General features: G+C 43.3%; 1 protein-coding gene across 8 annotated transcripts in view; it reads left to right on the forward strand.

Annotated features, from left to right (window-relative positions):
* The first annotated feature begins 11,780 nt into the window (after positions 1–11,780).
* Positions 11,781–19,272, forward strand: part of LOC129835072 (calcium/calmodulin-dependent protein kinase type II delta chain) — a 111,392-nt gene continuing 103,900 nt past the window's right edge. For 3 of the 8 annotated variants that reach the window (XM_055900428.1, XM_055900432.1, XM_055900430.1), the window contains exons 1-2: positions 11,781–12,317; positions 13,316–13,410. In XM_055900428.1, the coding sequence (XP_055756403.1) occupies positions 12,256–12,317; positions 13,316–13,410 (157 nt within the window). In that variant the 5' untranslated portion in view covers positions 11,781–12,255. The remainder of the gene's footprint in view (positions 12,318–13,315; positions 13,411–19,272) is intronic. The other 5 variants (XM_055900427.1, XM_055900431.1, XM_055900429.1 and 2 more) reach the window with 3 other exon arrangements.

Genomic DNA, 19,272 nt, shown 5'->3' on the forward strand with positions numbered 1-19,272 from the left:
TATAGCAGCAAAGGGGGGGACAAACTCCATATTATTGCCCATGATTTTGGAATGAGATGTTCGACGAGCAGAACTTTTGACAATGCAGTGTATGTACATATGCACGAAAGCACACTTTGTGATGAGGAACGCACGCCAATGTTTAAAGCACAAAATAGCTGCTATAACTTTGATTGGCCCATAAAATACTAATAAAACAGTCACTTAATGATGCTAAATGAGTGTTAAATGGCTCTAATGATAGATCCCCTACAAAATGTATTTCTATAAAAGTGTTATGTTGCTCTTTACATGGATTTAACATGTTTGTATTAACGTTAGCCAAAGTGCTTTGTGCTGTTACTCATGGCCCTATTACTGAGTAAAGAGACTCATATCTGTAGCTTTTTATTTTCTCTCCTAATTAATTTAAAATGTCTCGTTGTTTTGGAAACATGAATGCTACTGTACTGTACATCCAAATGACAAAGTAAAATGCCGGTATTCAAAGGCTAGCTCAGAAAGGTCATAGCTCTCATTCTAACCCAACCAGGTCCAGAAGCACGATCCTTCCACACTACTGGATGGATCCCCATCCAGAGAGAGGGGCTCACCGCTGGAACCCTCTCCAAGGCGTGATGCACTCGTCTCTCATACATAACACCCCGACTCCCCCCTAACTCAACCCGTGCCTGGTGCCAGCCAAGCCATGACCTCAGGCTACACCACATTAACCCCCTTCTATTGTGGATTTACCGGCGCTAACCGACTGAGCCGAAAATAAAGATGGTTCCCCATGACTCTAAACCACTGTAAATCCCCAGCAGGTGAAGAAGTCATCTTGTTATTTATGCCGTGGATCCTTGGCCTCTGGTTCATATAGATGGTTGTCTAGTGAATAGTTTTGACTCATGGGAACCAACTTTTACAATGAAGACTTTTATCCATATACACTCGGATGGATCCCATGGGTTTAGAAGGCTGCCAGTGTAGACAAAGCTAAAGCTACAAAGCTAAGCTAGCTTCTATATAAAATATTACAGGATCTTGATGTCAATGGCATTTTATAGAAAGGCCCCAACACTTTTTATTTATTTTTAGTAATTTCACTTATTTTTGAGAAACTTAACGCAACCAGCAATTGAATTGCCTGATCCTCGTTGTGCAGTAAACATGAACAAATGCTCCAAAAACACCCAAATACGTATTTTTAGAAATGCAAATGCTCTCAGTATAGCGATGCAGGTCTTTACATGTTGTATTCGTGAAATGATGTCATGCCTAACGATTCGAGCCATTCTCCCGTTCTCCGTGTTGGGTGCTGCTACAGGTAGCTGCCAAAATTAAGGAAACACCAACATAAAGTGTCTTAAGGCATTTGGCCGCCACGAGCCACTAGAACAGCTTCAATGTGCCTTGGCATAGATTCTACAAGTGTCTAGAACTTCTTGTGTGGAAGCACCTGCTTTCAATATACCTTGTATACCTGTCTCAATATACCTGTCATTTACTCAAATGTTTCCTTTATTTTGGCAGTTCCTTGTAGAGCGGTATTGCCCGAGTCGCACAAAATTGAATATAACGTTGCGCATAAAGTTAGGAATGACACAATTTCATGAGTACAACATCTAAAGAACCACATCACTATACTAAGAGCATTTGCATTTCTAAAAGGATGTATTTGGGTGTTTTTTCAGACCCCCGTACTGCAAAATGAGGATGAGCAAATTAATTGCTGGTTGGGGGTACGTTTCTCAAACATGTGAAATCGCAAAAAAAGGATCTGGACCCTTCTATAACATTCAATTTACATATATATTTTTTAACATTTGGCTGTAAAAAAGCAAAATTTGCCTTTTTAAAGAGCCACTGAACACGCTGATTGGTACGTGTGTTTTTCTGTTGCTCATTAGAAAAACATGATTTCAGTCCTGGAGGTGTGATTGACTGATTTTCGCATTTAGTTAATGATGTTTGTCCCCTATGAGACTTCGTAGACTCCTGTTTCACTTCCTCAAAATCTCCCGAATGAACCTAAGAACTCAAATCTGTAAATAATGTTGACCTTTTAAGCCGAGGATGTTTTATTTTCGCAATCTTACATCTAACTCAGATGTTTTGTGCAGCGATTCTCAAGTTTAAAAAATGGGTAACGTGTAAACAAAGTCTGAGCTGCTGGGCTTGTCTGTCTGGCTGTCTAAACTATTAGATAGAGAGCAATCACTGAAGCTGTTCACACCATCTTAGTGGGAACATGGACATCGTCAAATCAAAACCCAACCTTAAATGTTCCGTTGTGACGCACAAGTGTTCCAAACTCCGTTTTAGACGAGACAAACTTCATGACCAAAATTATCCTATTTACACTTTGTAGTCCATTTTGACAGAATAAATGTTGCTGACTCATAATTAATGAGTCAGAAACAGTTTGTTGCTTTTTAAAGGCAGTCACACTTTTTAACAAGTGAGAGGGGGAGGTTAGTGCATTATGGGTAGGCTAATATTGGCACACGAGAATTTCGAGAAGCTCCTCAACCCCCTGGAACTCATTTGCCAGTGAAACAGTTTAATCCATGACTCCCTTCTGTCTTTCTCCCACTCTCTCTCCATATTGGTAATAAATTCCTTCTTCTGGGGAAAAAACTGGGTACAATACTTCCCGTAACTGAGTTGGGTAAAGTGATCCATCAACCCATGAGAGGCTCATAACTCTGATACACAACCCGTTACCACCCATTTGGAATAATAGAAAAGGTTCAAAAGGATCAGTAACCCAGTAACACACGGAACCGGGTAAAGTGTTTGTAATATGTCATTTGTGTTAGCTTTTCATTTCAGCACTCATGCGAACAGCCACGCCTTCGCGGTATGCATGGTATGAGTTTCCGACTAATCAAGGTGCAAATTAGTCGAATAATGTCTAGCTGACGCGATGGGAAAGCCGGATCGGCTGCCAGCGACGACGTCTGAACACGATGACTCGGCTAAGATCCTTTTATGAACCATTTCTCTCTCTACCAGCAATGAAAGGTGATACAGATCATGTCCAACCGAGAGGAAATACAGAGACGGTAACAATAATCCATGTGAAATCCTAGAAACGCAACCAAAAACGCCAAACGTATCTGTCACTCTTGCAAAATGCACGCCCACAGAAAGCACCGCACGTGTCTTGCACTTCCAAATCTCTTGGCAGGAAGGTCACATTCCAGTCAGGGGAAGTCATGGAGTTCTATGGCCACCGCCCCCACTCATATTTGTCAATGGTGTAATGTGCCCCAGGAATTGACCTTGAGGTCAGTGATTGATGTGTCAGGATGTTACATCCCTTGCCTGTGGGAACAGAAGCAGCCGCGCTTCGTTATGATGGGAAGGTGTATGTAGGAACACACGCAGTCACACACACGCACACTGCTTGTCATGCCTGCTGCTCGTAAAACTGTGGTAATGCAACATATGAGTTAAGTCAAAATATTAACAATGACTGTTATCGGTCCCTTTGTGGAGGTGTGGGAGTTACCTGCATGTGTTTTCCTGTCTCTATAGAATGTGCGTGCGTGTTTCTGTGTGTATGGACTTATGTGTGAGGGGAAAACCCCTCTTCTCTCAATGTGTTTAGATGGACAGATTCTGTTGGCTTGGAGTTCCTTTCCAGCCCCAGAAAGTAGACATGGGGATTTCCTGTAATGTGCAATTTCACTCGTGCACAACTGGAACTGTTCTTGGCAGCTAGCTGCCTGCGCACTCTCTTTCTCCAACCCCTCCCTCTCCTGTTTCTCTCTGTGCCCCATCCTCTCCCATGCCAACTTTCCCCGTCGTTTTCTTTTGCTCTTTGTCCATCTTTCGTCTCTCCCTCTGTTTCTCCTGCCTGTAACCTGGTTTTGTCTGTCCCTCTCGCCTCACGTGTCAGTGTTGGGCCCCTGCTCCCTCTCTTGCTATCTATTCCTTGTCAACTCTTCTTCTGTCTTTCCATATTCTTTCCCCTCTTCCTTCTTTCTCCCTTTCTAACACAGGTCCAGGCCTGTGTTGGTGTTAGCCCTCTCGCTGTGCTGTCAGCTTTAACCTCTCTCCACTGATGTCATGAGTGACCCCTTTTGAACCCTAGCCGTCCCTTGACTGTGGCCCCTACCCATAGCTGACGATGAAAGGCAAGTCCAAGGGTGGAACAAGCATGTTTCCCAGGTCGAAGGGCAAAATGGAAAACTTTATTTATCTTGCCAAATGACCAATGCTGTAACCTGGGATGGTTGATGATTCACTGGTTTATCCTTCTATCATCAATCGCATGCAGTTTACACATCAAACACTGACAGTACTACATGTCCATGGAGAAGTTATCCAAGTCAGAGACACAAAGTCGTTCACATTGCAAACAAATGTTGTTTTGGAATTAATCTCCCCGTCCAAATGACGTGTATGAGATGACTGTCTGCCTTTTTTGTTTCTCTGTCCGTATCAAACAGGAAAGCAGGCTGAGCGCCGGCAGGGTGGTTTTCACATCTTTGTCTATATGACTCTGAAAGAGGAGTACTCTCTCTCTCTCAACTAGGCTTTTAATGGTTCTCAGAGAAAGCAGTCGTTTTAATCCTCCTTTTTGAGCACACAGCCACACCCACTGATAATCCATAGGAGGATGAGACATTTAACAAATAAATGCATTAAGAGTGTGCAAGTTTGTGTGTGTTTATAGAGTGCATGTGCACCAGGCCTAAATAGCCTGATGCACCAGGGAGTGCGATGCCCCCACAGCTCTCTAGGTCGTTCTGGAGGTGAGGGCACAGCTGTGGTGTGTCATTCCTACCGAGTGTCCACGCTTCACCTTTCAGACGAAAACCACTCAGGAATCTCATTGCCCCCCTGAGGGCTCCGACCACTGTTTATTTGGCAGCCAAGGTTTCCTACCGATGAAGGTCTTAACTGAGGGAGACAGAGAGAGGGGGAAGAGATGGAGGGGGATAGAGGGCAAGAAAGGAAGAGGGTGAGAGAGAGAGAGAGGGAGAGAGAAAGAGGGGGAGGTAAAGGGAAAAGTGGAGTGGCAGCCCTCCAAAGATATTAGAAGTATGGGTGGCAGGCAGAGCAGGATGGAGAGAACAATCGCTTCTTCATCATTCCTCCCACATGGAGTCATTTACACCATTCAGCTGTTCACGTCCCTGGCTGTGTCCCAGCGGTTTCCTTTCCTCTCCCCTCTCTCTCCTTTCCTCTCCTCTCTTTCAGAAACACGGTTGGTTGAATGAACTGGATAGGTTTCCACCATAATGATTTCATGTATCCATGAGCCTTCACAGATCAGTGATCATGATTAGAGCCATGAGTTTTTTTTTCTGACCAAGTACCCTGGCCAGGAAAAACTCTGAACCCTAGTTATAGCCTACAACTATAGTTAGTCAACAATTTATAAGGCTTTTGGTTTTCCCAGGGCTCTTCTCGTGGGATTAGGTGAATGAGGTTGAGTTTCCCCTTTAAATGAGCACTTGGAATCTGATCCAACAACATGAGATAAAGGAAAATATTGGAATGTTAGTATACCGCACTAGTGGGCTGAAATGCCTCTTGTGATCTCTCTTCCTTCTTTCCACTCCAAAGAAGGGTTTTTTTGTAACGAGGAGACCTAGGTTCAATCCTTTCTGGGCTCTAGTGGTCTTTCGTTGACCTTCACACTAAAACAGATGGAAAGATATAAGAAGAGCTACGATTCTTTATGTGAAGTCCACAAGTCCACGTGTGGAGAAGAAATGAAGAGAAATGTGCTGTTTATTAAATATAAAGTCAATTGAAATTTCATTTTAGATCGTGCACAATAAGATAGGATCGTACTGTGTGAGACCACCTTGGAGAAGAGAGGGTTTGTTTTTTAAATGGCAAACTGTCATTCACAATCAAAACTGGCGACTCCGCTAATGATGTTTTGTAGAGTGTGTATAAATATATATCTCAGTTACCTCTTTATCTCTGTCAACATATGTCACTCTCTTGCCCAAATCATTCTTTAACAAATTATTCACATCCCTTCCTCATATGGTCAAAGTCTGGCCATAGCCTGACATTCTGGTCAGTCTCATCTCTGTGTGTGTGTGTGTGTGTGTGACAGTTCACTGGGCATGGAATGTAATGTGGTCAGTTTTGATCACACAGGACACAACCATAATCAGGCCATCGAGCAGTGAAGTCTAGACTGAGCAGTGAGACATGGGGCAGGGCAAAGTGCATGCATCTTCCTTACATATCCACAAGAGGGCGGTGTGAGTCAATCTTTTGGCCAGTACAGACACCTCAGTCATTCGTAATGTATGACTGTGGGAACGCAGACCCACGAGCCACTGCGGCCTCATGACGAGTTTCGTTTTTTTGCCCATCCCTGTTCTAGTGTTTAGTGCCACTGACCATGTCAGAGATCTGTATGTAATGATGAGATGTTCAACAATGGGAGGCGTTGTCCCAAAGGAAGGAAGGCAGGCGACAAGCTTAGGTCTGCATATTAAACCCATAGAAACGCATTGTCCTTATTCTGGACAGGTTTTGGAGGAAGGTTCGAATCCAAATCACGGCTTTTCTGATTTGCACTCCTCCCACTTTTCCGTTTTTCTCATCCTAGAAAGTCAATACAACCACAAGAAATACTAATTTAAACACACACAAATAACCTTTAGGCTGCGTTTAGACAGGCAGCCCAATTCTGATATTAATTTCACTAATTGGTATTTTGACCAATTAGATCAGCCCCCTGAAAAATATCTGATGTGATTGGTCAAAAGACCAATTATTGGAAAAAGATCAGAATTGGACCGCCTGTCTAAATGCAGCCAAATATTGTTAAAGTTGTTGGATGACTGTTCAACTGTATGCATTAGTACTGAATGCCAATGAATATCATGATGGTCAGTGGCATCATCCACCCCGAAAATCTGAGGGGGCACAACGTATGTGAGGAGGGGTGGGCCGGAGGGGGGCTAGTCTGGCATCTTTAGAATTTTGCATTTATTTTTCAAACTTCTGAAACAGATTTTTCCTACAATCTAGAGCCATAATCATTATGCTTAATTCTATATATATTTTTTTAAATGTTCTGCATATCTAAGCATACCTCTTGATCTGTCTGTATCCTCCTGACTGGTTGGTATTATTGTTTTTATAACTAAATATGCTTCTCTGCATCTCTGCTAACATCTGGGTAAATTATTGAAAAGAATGTGAGTCTTATTCAGTACATTTAATAATTTATGCTGTTCTAAAGTCTACCAACCTTGCCAGCAGGTATGCCAGCTAAGATCATTAGACAAGCTAGCTACTCTAACTTGATTGATAGCCGGAAATGTCTTCTTGGCAGCTAGTTATGAGGTTGGGAACCTATCTGGGCTAGCTAAAGCCAACTTCATAAAATTGCTACAGATGTAGGATCTTAATTTGATCACCCTGTTGCAAGGTAATTTGTAGTGTATTTGTGTTTTAAAAAGGTTTCTGACATTTTTTACATTTCCACTTTGAAATTACAGACTTGACTTTCCCTTACAAAAAAATGTCCATGAATTATAATCCACATAATAATTCACATTTGCTATTATTGCAGGATTATTTTCCTGCTGTAGCAAACTGGCTTAAATAAAATAAAATAAAAATTCAGGACAAATCTGGGGGGGGGGGGGTACGTGAACCTGTGCCCCCTATGGGCATGTACACCTCTGTTGTAGGTGTACATACAATATGTTGCACAATCAACATGTGTTTGAATTCTTGTATTAGCGGGATTTTGGATCTAAAAACATTAATTAATTCATTAATTCATTCACAAGAGCTAAAAACAACTTCAGTGATAAAAAATGTGCCGACGCCCTATTGGTTCCTGGATTAGAGTAGCCTAGACTAGATTATTGGCTAAAAGCGGTTCATGTGATATACACCCAATTAACAGCAGTTGCAAAGTTAACCTCATCATGCTCAACCACATTCTCCTGGTATAATTTGTCCAAAAGGCTTCAGACTTTGGTGGTGCACACTATTTTAGAGGAGAACAATTATGATTATGGGCAATTTTGTATTATATTGGTTACATTGAAATGTTCAGTTGCACCACAAATGCTATAAAAGGACAAAAGTATGAATCATAATACCCATAAAACCTAGTGGTCAAACAGGGAAATGGTTCCAATTGTTTTTGTACCATACATTTTCCCATAGGGGATTTTAGAATCACTTAAAATAAAGGCTTTGTTTTGTGTAGGCTTACCCTGGGGTGACGTTTTGATAACCATGTAAATCTCTCTCGGACAAGGTGAATTTTTCGCAGTATATTCACCTGTATTTACCCCTAACAAATGAAGTGCTAATTAGCTGCTAATATAAAGAACTACAAATGCCATGATGATCTGGACGAGACTGCCGAATCAAGGCAAAGGTAAGAAACTCTGTATTAACTATCTAATGTTAACTAAATGTAGGAATGAATAAATGTGATATTTCTTAAAATGGACCTGTTAGCAAAGGTGCCAGCTAGAGATGACGTGCAGGAGCTTGAAGGTATCTGTATTTTTGCATGATGTCTACTTTGTTTCTTTTTTTACCCCATTTTTCAGGATATCCAATTACGATATTTCCTTATCGCTGCAACTCCCCAACGGGCTCAGGAGAGGCGAATGCCGAGTCATGCATCCTCAGAAAATTCTTAACACCTGCCCACTTAACCTGGAAGCCAGCTGCACCAATGTATCGGAGGAAACACTGTTCAACTGACGACCAAAGTCAGCCTGCAGGCGCCTGGCCCACCACAAGGAGTCACTAGAGCACGATGAGTCAAGTAAAGCTCCCCCGGCCAAATCCTCCGTTAACCCGGACGACGCTGGGCCAATTATGGGACTCCCAGTCACGGCCGGATGTGACACAACCTGGGATCGAACACAGGTCTGTAGTGACGCCTCAAGCACTGCCATGCAGTGCCTTAGACCGCTGCACCACTCAGGAGGCTTCATGTCTATTTTGATGCTAATTAGCATTTTTGAATCTGAGAGTAAATAGAGCTGAATGTATTGACAAGTCACCTTGTCCAAGAAAGATTTACATGGTTATCAAAATGTCACACCAGGGGTAAACCTACATGAACATTTTTCCCATACGAGATTTTATGTTGGGAAAAAAACTATTGGAACCATTTCCCTGTTTGACCACTAGGTTTTATGGGTATTATGACACCTTCACAGTGGAAACGCATTCTCCGGCATGATTAATCACGCTTCACCATCTGGCAGTCCGATGGACGAATCTGGGTTTGGCGGATGCCAGGAGAACGCTACCTGCCCAAGTGCATAGTGCCAACTGTAAATTTTGGAGGAATAATGTTCTGGGGCTGTTTTTCGTGGATCGTGCTAAGCCCCTTAGTTCTAGTAAAGGAAAATCTTAACACGACAGCATACAATGAAATTGTAGATGTTTCTGTGCAATTTTGTGGCAACAGTTTGGGGAAGCCTCCTGATTGGCACAGTGGTCTAAGGCACTGCATCGCAGTTGCTAGCTGTGCCACTAGAGATCCTGGTTCGAGTCCAGGCTCTGTCGCAGCAGGCCGCGACCGAGAGACCCATGGGGCGGCTCACAATTGGCCCAGCGTCGTCCGGGTTAGGGGAGGGTTTGGCTGGCAGGGATGTCCTTGTCCCATCGTGCTCTAGCGACTCCTGTGGCGGACCGGTTGCATGCACGATGACACGGTCACCAGGTGTACAATGTTTCCTCCGACATTGGTGTGGCTGACTTCCGGGTTAAGCGGGCATTGTGTCAAGAAGCAGGGCGTTTGTTTGTTTCCAAGGACACATGGCTCTCGACCTTCTTCTCTCCCGAGTCCGTACGGGGGTTGCAGCGATGAGACAAGACTGTAACTACCAATTGGATACCATGAAATTTGGAAGAAAAAGCGGTATAAAAAATAATTATATATACACTGCTCAAAAAAATAAAGGGAACACTTAAACAACACAATGTAACTCCAAGTCAATCACACTTCTTTGAAATTAAACTGTCCACTTAGGAAGCAACACTGATTGACAATAAATTTCACATGCTGTTGTGCAAATGGAATAGACAACAGGTGGAAATTATAGGCAATTAGCAAGACACCCCCAAAAAAGGAGTGATTCTGCAGGTGGTGACCACAGACCACTTCTCAGTTCCTATGCTTCCTGGCTGATGTTTTGGTCACTTTTGAATGCTGGCGGTGCTCTCACTCTAGTGGTAGCATGAGACGGAGTCTACAACCCACACAAGTGGCTCAGGTAGTGCAGTTCATCCAGGATGGCACATCAATGCGAGCTGTGGCAAAAAGGTTTGCTGTGTCTGTCAGCGTAGTGTCCAGAGCATGGAGGCGCTACCAGGAGACAGGCCAGTACATCAGGAGACGTGGAGGAGGCCGTAGGAGGGCAACAACCCAGCAGCAGGACCGCTACCTCCGCCTTTGTGCAAGGAGGTGCACTGCCAGCGCCCTGCAAAATTACCTCCAGCAGGCCACAAATGTGCATGTGTCTGCTCAAACGGTCAGAAACAGACTCCATGAGGGGTCTGAGGATCTCATCTCGGTACCTATTGGCAGTCAGGCTACCTCTGGCGAGCACATGGAGGGCTGTGCGGCCCCACAAAGAAATGCCACCCCACACCATGACTGACCCATCGCCAAACCGGTCATGCTGGAGGATGTTGCAGGCAGCAGAACGTTCTCCACGGTGTCTCCAGACTCTGTCACGTCTGTCACATGTGCTCATGTGCTCAGTGTGAACCTGCTTTCATCTGTGAAGAGCACAGGGCGCCAGTGGCGAATTTGCCAATCTTGGTGTTCTCTGGCAAATGCCAAACGTCCTGCACGGTGTTGGGCTGTAAGTACAACCCCCACCTGTGGACGTCGGGCCCTCATACCAACCTCATGGAGTCTGTTTCTGACCGTTTGAGCAGACACATGCACATTTGTGGCCTGCTGGAGGTCATTTTGCAGGGCGCTGGCAGTGCACCTCCTTGCACAAAGGCGGAGGTAGCGGTCCTGCTGCTGGGTTGTTGCCCTCCTACGGCCTCCTCCACGTCTCCTGATGTACTGGCCTGTCTCCTGGTAGCGCCTCCATGCTCTGGACACTACGCTGACAGACACAGCAAACCTTTTTGCCACAGCTCGCATTGATGTGCCATCCTGGATGAGCTGCACTACCTGAGCCACTTGTGTGGGTTGTAGACTCCGTCTCATGCTACCACTAGAGTGAGAGCACCGCCAGCATTCAAAAGTGACCAAAACATCAGCCAGGAAGCATAGGAACTGAGAAGTGGTCTGTTGTCACCACCTGCAGAATCACTCCTTTTTTGGGGGTGTCTTGCTAATTGCCTATAATTTCCACCTTTTGTCTATTCCATTTGCACAACAGCATGTGAAATTTATTGTCAATCAGTGTTGCTTCCTAAGTGGACAGTTTAATTTCACAGAAGTGTGATTGACTTGGAGTTACATTGTGTTGTTTAAGTGTTCCCTTTATTTTTTTGAGCAGTGTATATATATATATATATATATAAGGGGAAATGCTTTTTCCTGTTTCAGCATGACAATTCCCCCGTGCACAAAGCGAGGTCCATACAGAAATTGTTTGTCAAGATCGGCGTGGAAGAACTTGATTGGCCTGCACAGAGTTCTGACCTCAACCCCATCAAACACCTTTTGGGATGAATTGGAATGCAGACTACGAGCCAAAACGAATCACCCAACATCAGTGCCCGACCTCACTAATGCTCTTGTGGCTGAATGGAAGCAAGTCCACACAGCAATGTTCCAACATCTAGTGGAAAGACTGCTGTTAAAGCAGCAAAGGGGGAGACCAACTCCACATCAATGCCCATGGTTTTGGAATGAGATGTTTGACGGGCAGGTGTCCACATACCTTTGGTCATGTAGTGTCTATTGGCCTCTGTACCCTCCGTGGGGGTCCGTGGTTACAGCTAGGGGGAAGCGTTGTACAGTGTTCACACAACCAGGAAGAGCTTGATAGGGTGCGAGACTTTTTCTAAGTGAAGTGTCAGTAGGCAGGCACAGAGAACAGCAGGTCTCGACGTCTCTGACAACCCCTAAACTCCCGTGCCAATAACGAGTTTTGGATTCGGAAACGGAGCTGGAAGAGTAAATGTATTTGGATTTGAAAGCTTATTTTGTGAATTTGGTTTATCGTTTGCGCTCGAATATTGTCAATTTGAAACACAGCAGAGAAACTCGAGTAGCTTTTGAGGTTTACAGTCCCAACCTACTAGAGACAGTATTCCCTATCCTTTGCCATGGCTTCGACAACCTGTACCAGATTTACCGACGAGTATAATCTCTACGAAGAGCTGGGAAAGTAAGTATTACAATGTTTTATTTTAAGCCATCTTGATTGCGTTATGTTTAAGTACTGACGCTCTGAACGAGTGGTTCTTAAAGATGACCTGTTACCTGCGCGGTGCACAGAAACCGCGCTTACTGTATTCACATGTTGTCTTTTAAATAATGATCCTAAACCTGTCCTCTCTAAAAGCGTTTGTTTTGATATTTTTAATTCGGTTTAATGTTTACGTAGTATTTCACTAGCTCTTGACAAGTCCCCGCCCTTTTTGTGGAGTAACCATTGTAGTAAGGGCGTTGAAATTCCCAAGTGGTGCGCTGTCTTTTTATAAAGGGTAGCGTCTCCAAGTTGATTGAAAAACCTTTCTTCAGAAGCAATGCCATCCTCAGCTCTCAGCTAAATGAAAGTGACCTATTGATCCGCTCTTTATTATTATTGCCCAATGCCCACGTGTCATTATGCTGTTCTTGCAGTTATTGTCAACACATTGATATTAATGATGGTGCATTGTAGGTCCAAGGGTCACCGTTTTAAATTGGTAACAGCCCTCTATCCCTGTGTGACTGAGAAGATGCCCTTGGCATTACTGACTGTAGACTGCCCTACTGTACCAGCACAGGGCGCCTTTGCGGGGGTGGGGACAATTGTCACTTGCACTTTCTCTGTCTTCAGTGCTATTTTCAGCGATGTGTTAAGAAGTGGTGCGAGGCTCCAGCGCGTGTAGTCTATTTCGCTTTCTTTGGCATTACATGTGCTGTTCTATATGCAATACCTCTCAAATTTGACTAGTTGCCTAGGCATCCACGGGGCACCTTTCCTGTCTCACCTGTTTAAAACGATAGAAACAAATGTTTTGATTTGTCATCACTGCCTTTTGATGTCTCAATAAACGACCATTTTAAAGTCAAGGCAATCAGCTTATAAAGTGTAGCCTAACAGTTAATTATACCGAACAGGTGATTTAGGGATAGATCCATTGTTTGAGTACTCATCCTTGTTTATGTTTCCTAAAGGGGAGCTTTCTCCATAGTGAAAAGATGCATGAGGATCTCCAGCGGACAGGAGTTTGCTGCCAAAATCATCAACACAAAGAAGCTATCTGCTCGGGGTAGGTGCCTTTACCATGTCTTTGCGGTTTCTGTTGAAAACCACTAAATATCCCAACAACTCCCTGTTATGTCAAACGTTTTCAGTGAGACGTGGCTTTTGCCTGGTATTTATCTTCAAATTACATGGGTACAAACGTGGTATGCAAGCGTTTCCCAAAAACGTTGTCCTCGGGACCCCAAGGGGTGGACATTTTGTTCTTTACACTGATTCAAATTATCAAAGCTTGATTGGTTTAATCAATTATGTAGTGCTAGGGCAAAAACCAAAACGTGCACCCCTTGGAGTCCCGAGGACCGAGTTTAGGAGGCCCTGTGGTATGCGGTTCCAGAGAAGCACCCATTGTTGCCACATAATTCTCAGTAAATACCAGAGATGGGACCAAGTTGCACTCATTTGAGTCACAAGGTCTGAGTCCCAAGTAGAACGGGTCAAGTCTCGAGTCAAGTCCAAGTCGTGCATTATAAAAGCAAGTCGACTCACTATTTTTTTTTAAAGTCAAGTATAAAAAAAAATCTATACATGCTAAGACTTCGTCAACTACAAATCTGTGTCTATTTATTTTGGCTACCAGACACAGCTTTTCATTATTTTGTCTACAACACATTTTGATCATGCAATTTGTAAAATAGGGACTTTGCAGCAGTCGTAAGGGCATGAAATCAGCAGTAGGCAAGGCAGGTTGACGTACGCAATCTAGATTTATTTACAGGTCTTGGTGATCCAATGGTGAAAGCGCCATATCATAAAAAATATACAAGTACATTTTCCAAATATACACGGGCAACAGCCAAAAGAAATAGCCTCTGTATCAGGCAGGCTTAACCTGTCCTATCTAAACACAGGTAGAGAGCAAGACTGCACAGCCTCCCCTTGAGAAACCAAATCAGACCTTTCTAACAAGAGTACAAACGGGTACATATAAGCAATTGGCCACTCGCAGGACCATACAACTAACCAATTGGCAATTACAACCAATAAACTAGTTCTACAATGTTTTTTTTTTAAAGGCAATTTCCACAGCCATTGTTACATTCATCTTAATCAGACTTAATGATTATTAATGCTATTTCATCACCATTCATACATGGAACAATCATTTTCTCTTATTCAACGTACTGACCCCAAAGCGTGGCGCGCGCTCCTATTACGCACAACCAGAATGAGAAACATAGGACACGTGGAACTCTGACATAACCCGGGAAATATGAACAAAGGAAACATACATTGAATTCAATGAACAGAACTTGAGTCTTGCGAACGTTCATCGCGCCCAGAGGGTAAGATATGGTCCATTTTAAAGGTATGAAACAGAAATATCTGTGTTGCAACAAACAGAACGGGATGGAATGATGAAACACTAGCAACTATTGTAGGATTAGATGGGATATAGATTGACCAAATATGCATTTAAACGTGTGAAAGCAAGAGCAAACATTTCAACAATAGAGTTTGGAGAGCGCAAGTGGAGACACGTGCCTGTGGTGTGTCTTCGCCACAGTAATAATTGTATTTTAACAACAAATTCCAAATAAGCTTCATAAGTAAATCATCAATTTCAAGCAATTTTGACATACCAAATGACCAGTAGGCCTATTGTAGTACTTGTGGCTTGATGCCCCATTTGCTGGTGAGCTTGCAAGTAATACAAAGATCTTTATAACTAACCCAAGATAGATCAGAGCCTGTTGTTTCCAATGAATCATAGCGGGCAGAACAAGCTCGAGCTAGTAAGATACTATTGGCACATTCTAGCATTTATTTGCATATTTCCATTAGAGAACGCCTACTGTATGAAGTGCACGTGTCCAATAACTCAATTCGTCCTTGCACTTCTTCTAAACAACTGAAGTTTTAGAAACTTTGGCATAGTGTAAAGTTTGAAAACGAATAATCATTAAAAACGGAGTCTGCTCTTGTTACAGAATTTCTTGTTTTGGAAACTGAACTGTAGGGCGATCAACATTTTCTCATCGATGAAACATATCAGAATGTAGGCCAAAATCCATATCGCTCCATCTTCTCCCACTGCCGGGCCCTGGGCGTCCTCTCATCACCATATTTGATACCGAGTGGAAATGCCAATGAGATGCTTCACGTTTACACATCCGGTGAAATATGTGGCTCATTGTTCTATCTGCGGTTAATATTATTGATCACCAAAGCATTTTGTAGCAGGCAATTTTCTCTCACTACAATTAGATGTTGTGCGCTGACCTCCGCTAGTATAACTGCACAGCAATCTGTTCCCTAGCTCACCCGACCTGTGATTGACTTTGCTTGTCCTATCAGAGGGCCTATAGTGTGCATTTCACTAGCCAATCTGTTGCACGTTTGTTTTGCTAGGGCGACGCTGTGACTACTGTCTCTGGCTGAGTGGAGAGTCATGCATGGAGACTCTGTGCCACAATTTGTGACAAAATGTTACAAAACCTGGCCAAATAATTTCAAGTCGTCAGCTTCAAGTCATCGAATTTGTGACTTTAGTCAGACTTGAGTCAAAGTCATGTGACTCGAGTCCACAACTCTGGTAAATACCAGCTAAGCTAATGTCACCAAGAAGAATGTGTCTTGGCTAGAAGGGATACAGATAATGTCAGTGACATCACACTCTCGCTATGAACTCTGACTTTGGACAGCTAGTTATGCTGGCTAGCTGACACTAATTAATAAAAAATAAAAAAAATAATATTCAAATGGACGAGAGGAAATATAACTTGTAATATTGGTCACCATCTAGATGTCACAGTGACATGCCTAGCTATTACTGCCCTCGTGATGCATCATGCATGACAACAAGCCGGTGCGAATGACAAGTGCACCGGTGTTGTATTGAGTTGCTTCACTCTGGGCAGCTGTATCATTAGGTCTCAGGCGGTAGCTAACATGGTCCACTTTTTTTCCTCCCAAAACGTATTTATCTATAGTACGATAGCCAGGGCTGGCCCTGGACGTTCTGCCGCCCTAGGCGAGAAAAAAATAATGACATCTTAGACATTCTTATGAATCTAAGCATGGCACTTTCAAACGTTGCCTTTCCACCTAGACAGAGGCTCTACTGATGCAGAAAACTGTAAGCTTCAACTGCTGGCTACTCGTCCGTTGTATAACCCAACAACAGTAGTGCTTCCCTAAAAGCTGCCTGGGTTAAACAAACATCTTCTATTTTCAGAAAGAGAAAACATCAATTAATAGGGACAGAATAGCAAACCATTTAAAAAAAAATCTCTATTATAGGCTGCAGTTTAGCAAAATCGATATCCCCATATGCATCAGTCACGTCTTTTGCGACCATTTTAGAACTTGTTTCTACCATAAGGCATCACCGAGTTAAGCATTGTTATAGAACGCTTGATATAATCTGGATATGTTTTATGTATTTATTTCAAAATATAAAGCAAACAATATATATCCTTTGTTAAAGAAAGGGGCAAAATGGATATGTGATACTCTCACTCAATTCGAGCCCTGGTTTAGGTCAAACACAGGTCAAGCCCTTCCCAGACACCAAGGTATTTAATCAGTGCATGCGACAATGTTGGAGTATTTGGCTATACCGACATCTATGGATAGGATAATTGTCTGTCAAACAGGTAGGATTACCACTTATTTTTTGGAAGATGAAGAAATAAGCTCCAATTTATCTATGTAATTCTATGTTTAGGCCATTTCCTCTCCTTATCCTGATGTGTCCCAGCCTGCGCTAACATATCCCGTAAAGATCCATTCATATATTTTGGCCACTCACAGGGATCTTTTGTTTTTTGTCTGGGAGTCGGATTTAGCAGCAGCACAACCACTGTCATCGGGGTTGGGGAGCAACGAGTCTGGGTCCAAGATAGTAGGGTCTTCGCCGGCATTGTTTGGAGGTGTGGCGAGGCATGGTGTGGCGAAGCCTGGTGTGACCACCTGTTCTTGTCCAGCCAGAGAGCTGTCATCATCGTTGGATGTGCATGGTTCGGACTCACCCGATCCGAATTTAGCTGCTAGAATCAACGAACAGGGACTCGTTGTTCTCGGCAAATGAATGGCCTGTACTCGTAGGCTTGTAATTTACTTGCTGTACGCTGATACATTTCACCAGCAAATTTCTTTGGTTTAGAGATTGTGCCTCTTTTCTCATTGTTTAAAAAAATTGTTTTGCTTCCTGATAGTTTTAGAATTGTTTCAAATCTCTATAGATTACTTTTAGCAAAAATAATATCCACTAGTAGTAGCTAGCTAATGTTAACAGGCTAGGTTAGGCTACTGCCTTAATCACTAATATTCTATATCACAAAAAAAATACAATTTATTTGGCAGATTTTTATTAATGTTTCACAATTGGATAATCCCATATAAGCACACACATCACCATAGCTACCAAGGATAGTGGGAGTGAACTTCGGGAGAAGCGGGAATGGGGTGGGGGCGGGAACTGCAGCAACGCTATGAGCCGGTGGTGTAGTAGCCAATCGGGTGCGCCGGAGTGTGGCAGCCAATTGTCAAAATACACCCCCAAATTCAAGTGCCACCACAGGTGGCAGCCTAATCTTGCCTAATGAGACGGCTGTCCCTGACGATAGCAATTTACACAAGAAATTACTTATTGGTACTCCCGCTTGCCGAGCACCGCTGTCCCACAGTACGGCGAGGGAAGTAGATAGTGTAGCCATCAGGGGACTGCTAAAGCACATTTGTTATAGTTGTTTCCACCGCAAATTTATTTTTAATTTAACCTTTATTTAACTAGGCAAGTCAGTTAAGAACAAATTATTTTTTACAATGAAGGCCTACACCGGCCAAACCCGGAAGACTCTGGGCCAATTGAGCGTCGCCCTATGGGACTCCCAATCACGGCCAGTTGTGATACAGCCTGGATTCTAACCAGGGTGTCTGTAGTGACGCGTCAAGCACTGAGATGCAGTGCCTTACACGGAGCCCTAACCGAACGCGATCACGACACCAAACGCGATCACGACACGCAGGTTGAAATATGAAAACAAACTCTGAAAAGCATTACACATTTATGGCAATTTAGCTAGCTAGCTTGCACTTGCAAGCTAATTTGTCCTATTTAGCTAGCTTGCTGTTGCTAGAAAATTTGTCATGGGATATAAACATTGAGTTGTTATTTTACCTGAAATGCACAAGATCTTCTACTCTGACAATTAATCCACACATAAAACGGTCAACTGAATCGTATCTAGTCATCTCTCCTTTCAGGCGTTTTCTTCTCTTAATTTTATATTGCGATTGGCAACTTTCATAAATTAGGTGCATTACCGCCACTGACCTCGTTCGTCTTTCAGTCACCCACATGGGTTTAGCCAATGAGGAGATGGCACGTGGGTGCCTGCTTCTATAAACCAATGAGGAGATGGGAGAGGCAGGACTTGCAGTGCGATCTGCGTCAGAAATAGTACTGACTTCTATTTTAGCCCTTGGCAACGCAGACGCTTGTTGGCTCGCGCGAGCAGTGTGGGTGCAATACTTGAATTACATAGATTTCAAAATTTATTTTGCCACGCTCACACATGCGACGCGAGCGGTGTAGTCATCCTGTTAGATCCCTGCGCCACTCGGGACCCCAACTACAGCATTTAACGTCTACATTTTTGTGGGGGAAAAATGTAACAATTCATTTGATCAAAATGTAATGATTCTGAACACTCTCCAAAGTCACAACTTCGGCAGAAAAGTTTCAAACTCTCGCAGGAGTTTGACATGAGCTGTATCCCTTCTAGCCATGCCCAGAAGAATGCGGTATGTGGTTCTAGTTTGTTGGTCACTTGTCTCAAAACTCTGTCAGCCTGTGAGAATTACAATACCCCCTCTGACCTCAGTCAATGACAGAAGAATTGTTCAAGACTCTTCTTCATTT

Source organism: Salvelinus fontinalis, chromosome 36 (genome assembly GCF_029448725.1).
Source record: "Salvelinus fontinalis isolate EN_2023a chromosome 36, ASM2944872v1, whole genome shotgun sequence".
In the NCBI taxonomy this organism is placed as follows: Eukaryota; Metazoa; Chordata; class Actinopteri; order Salmoniformes; family Salmonidae; genus Salvelinus; species Salvelinus fontinalis.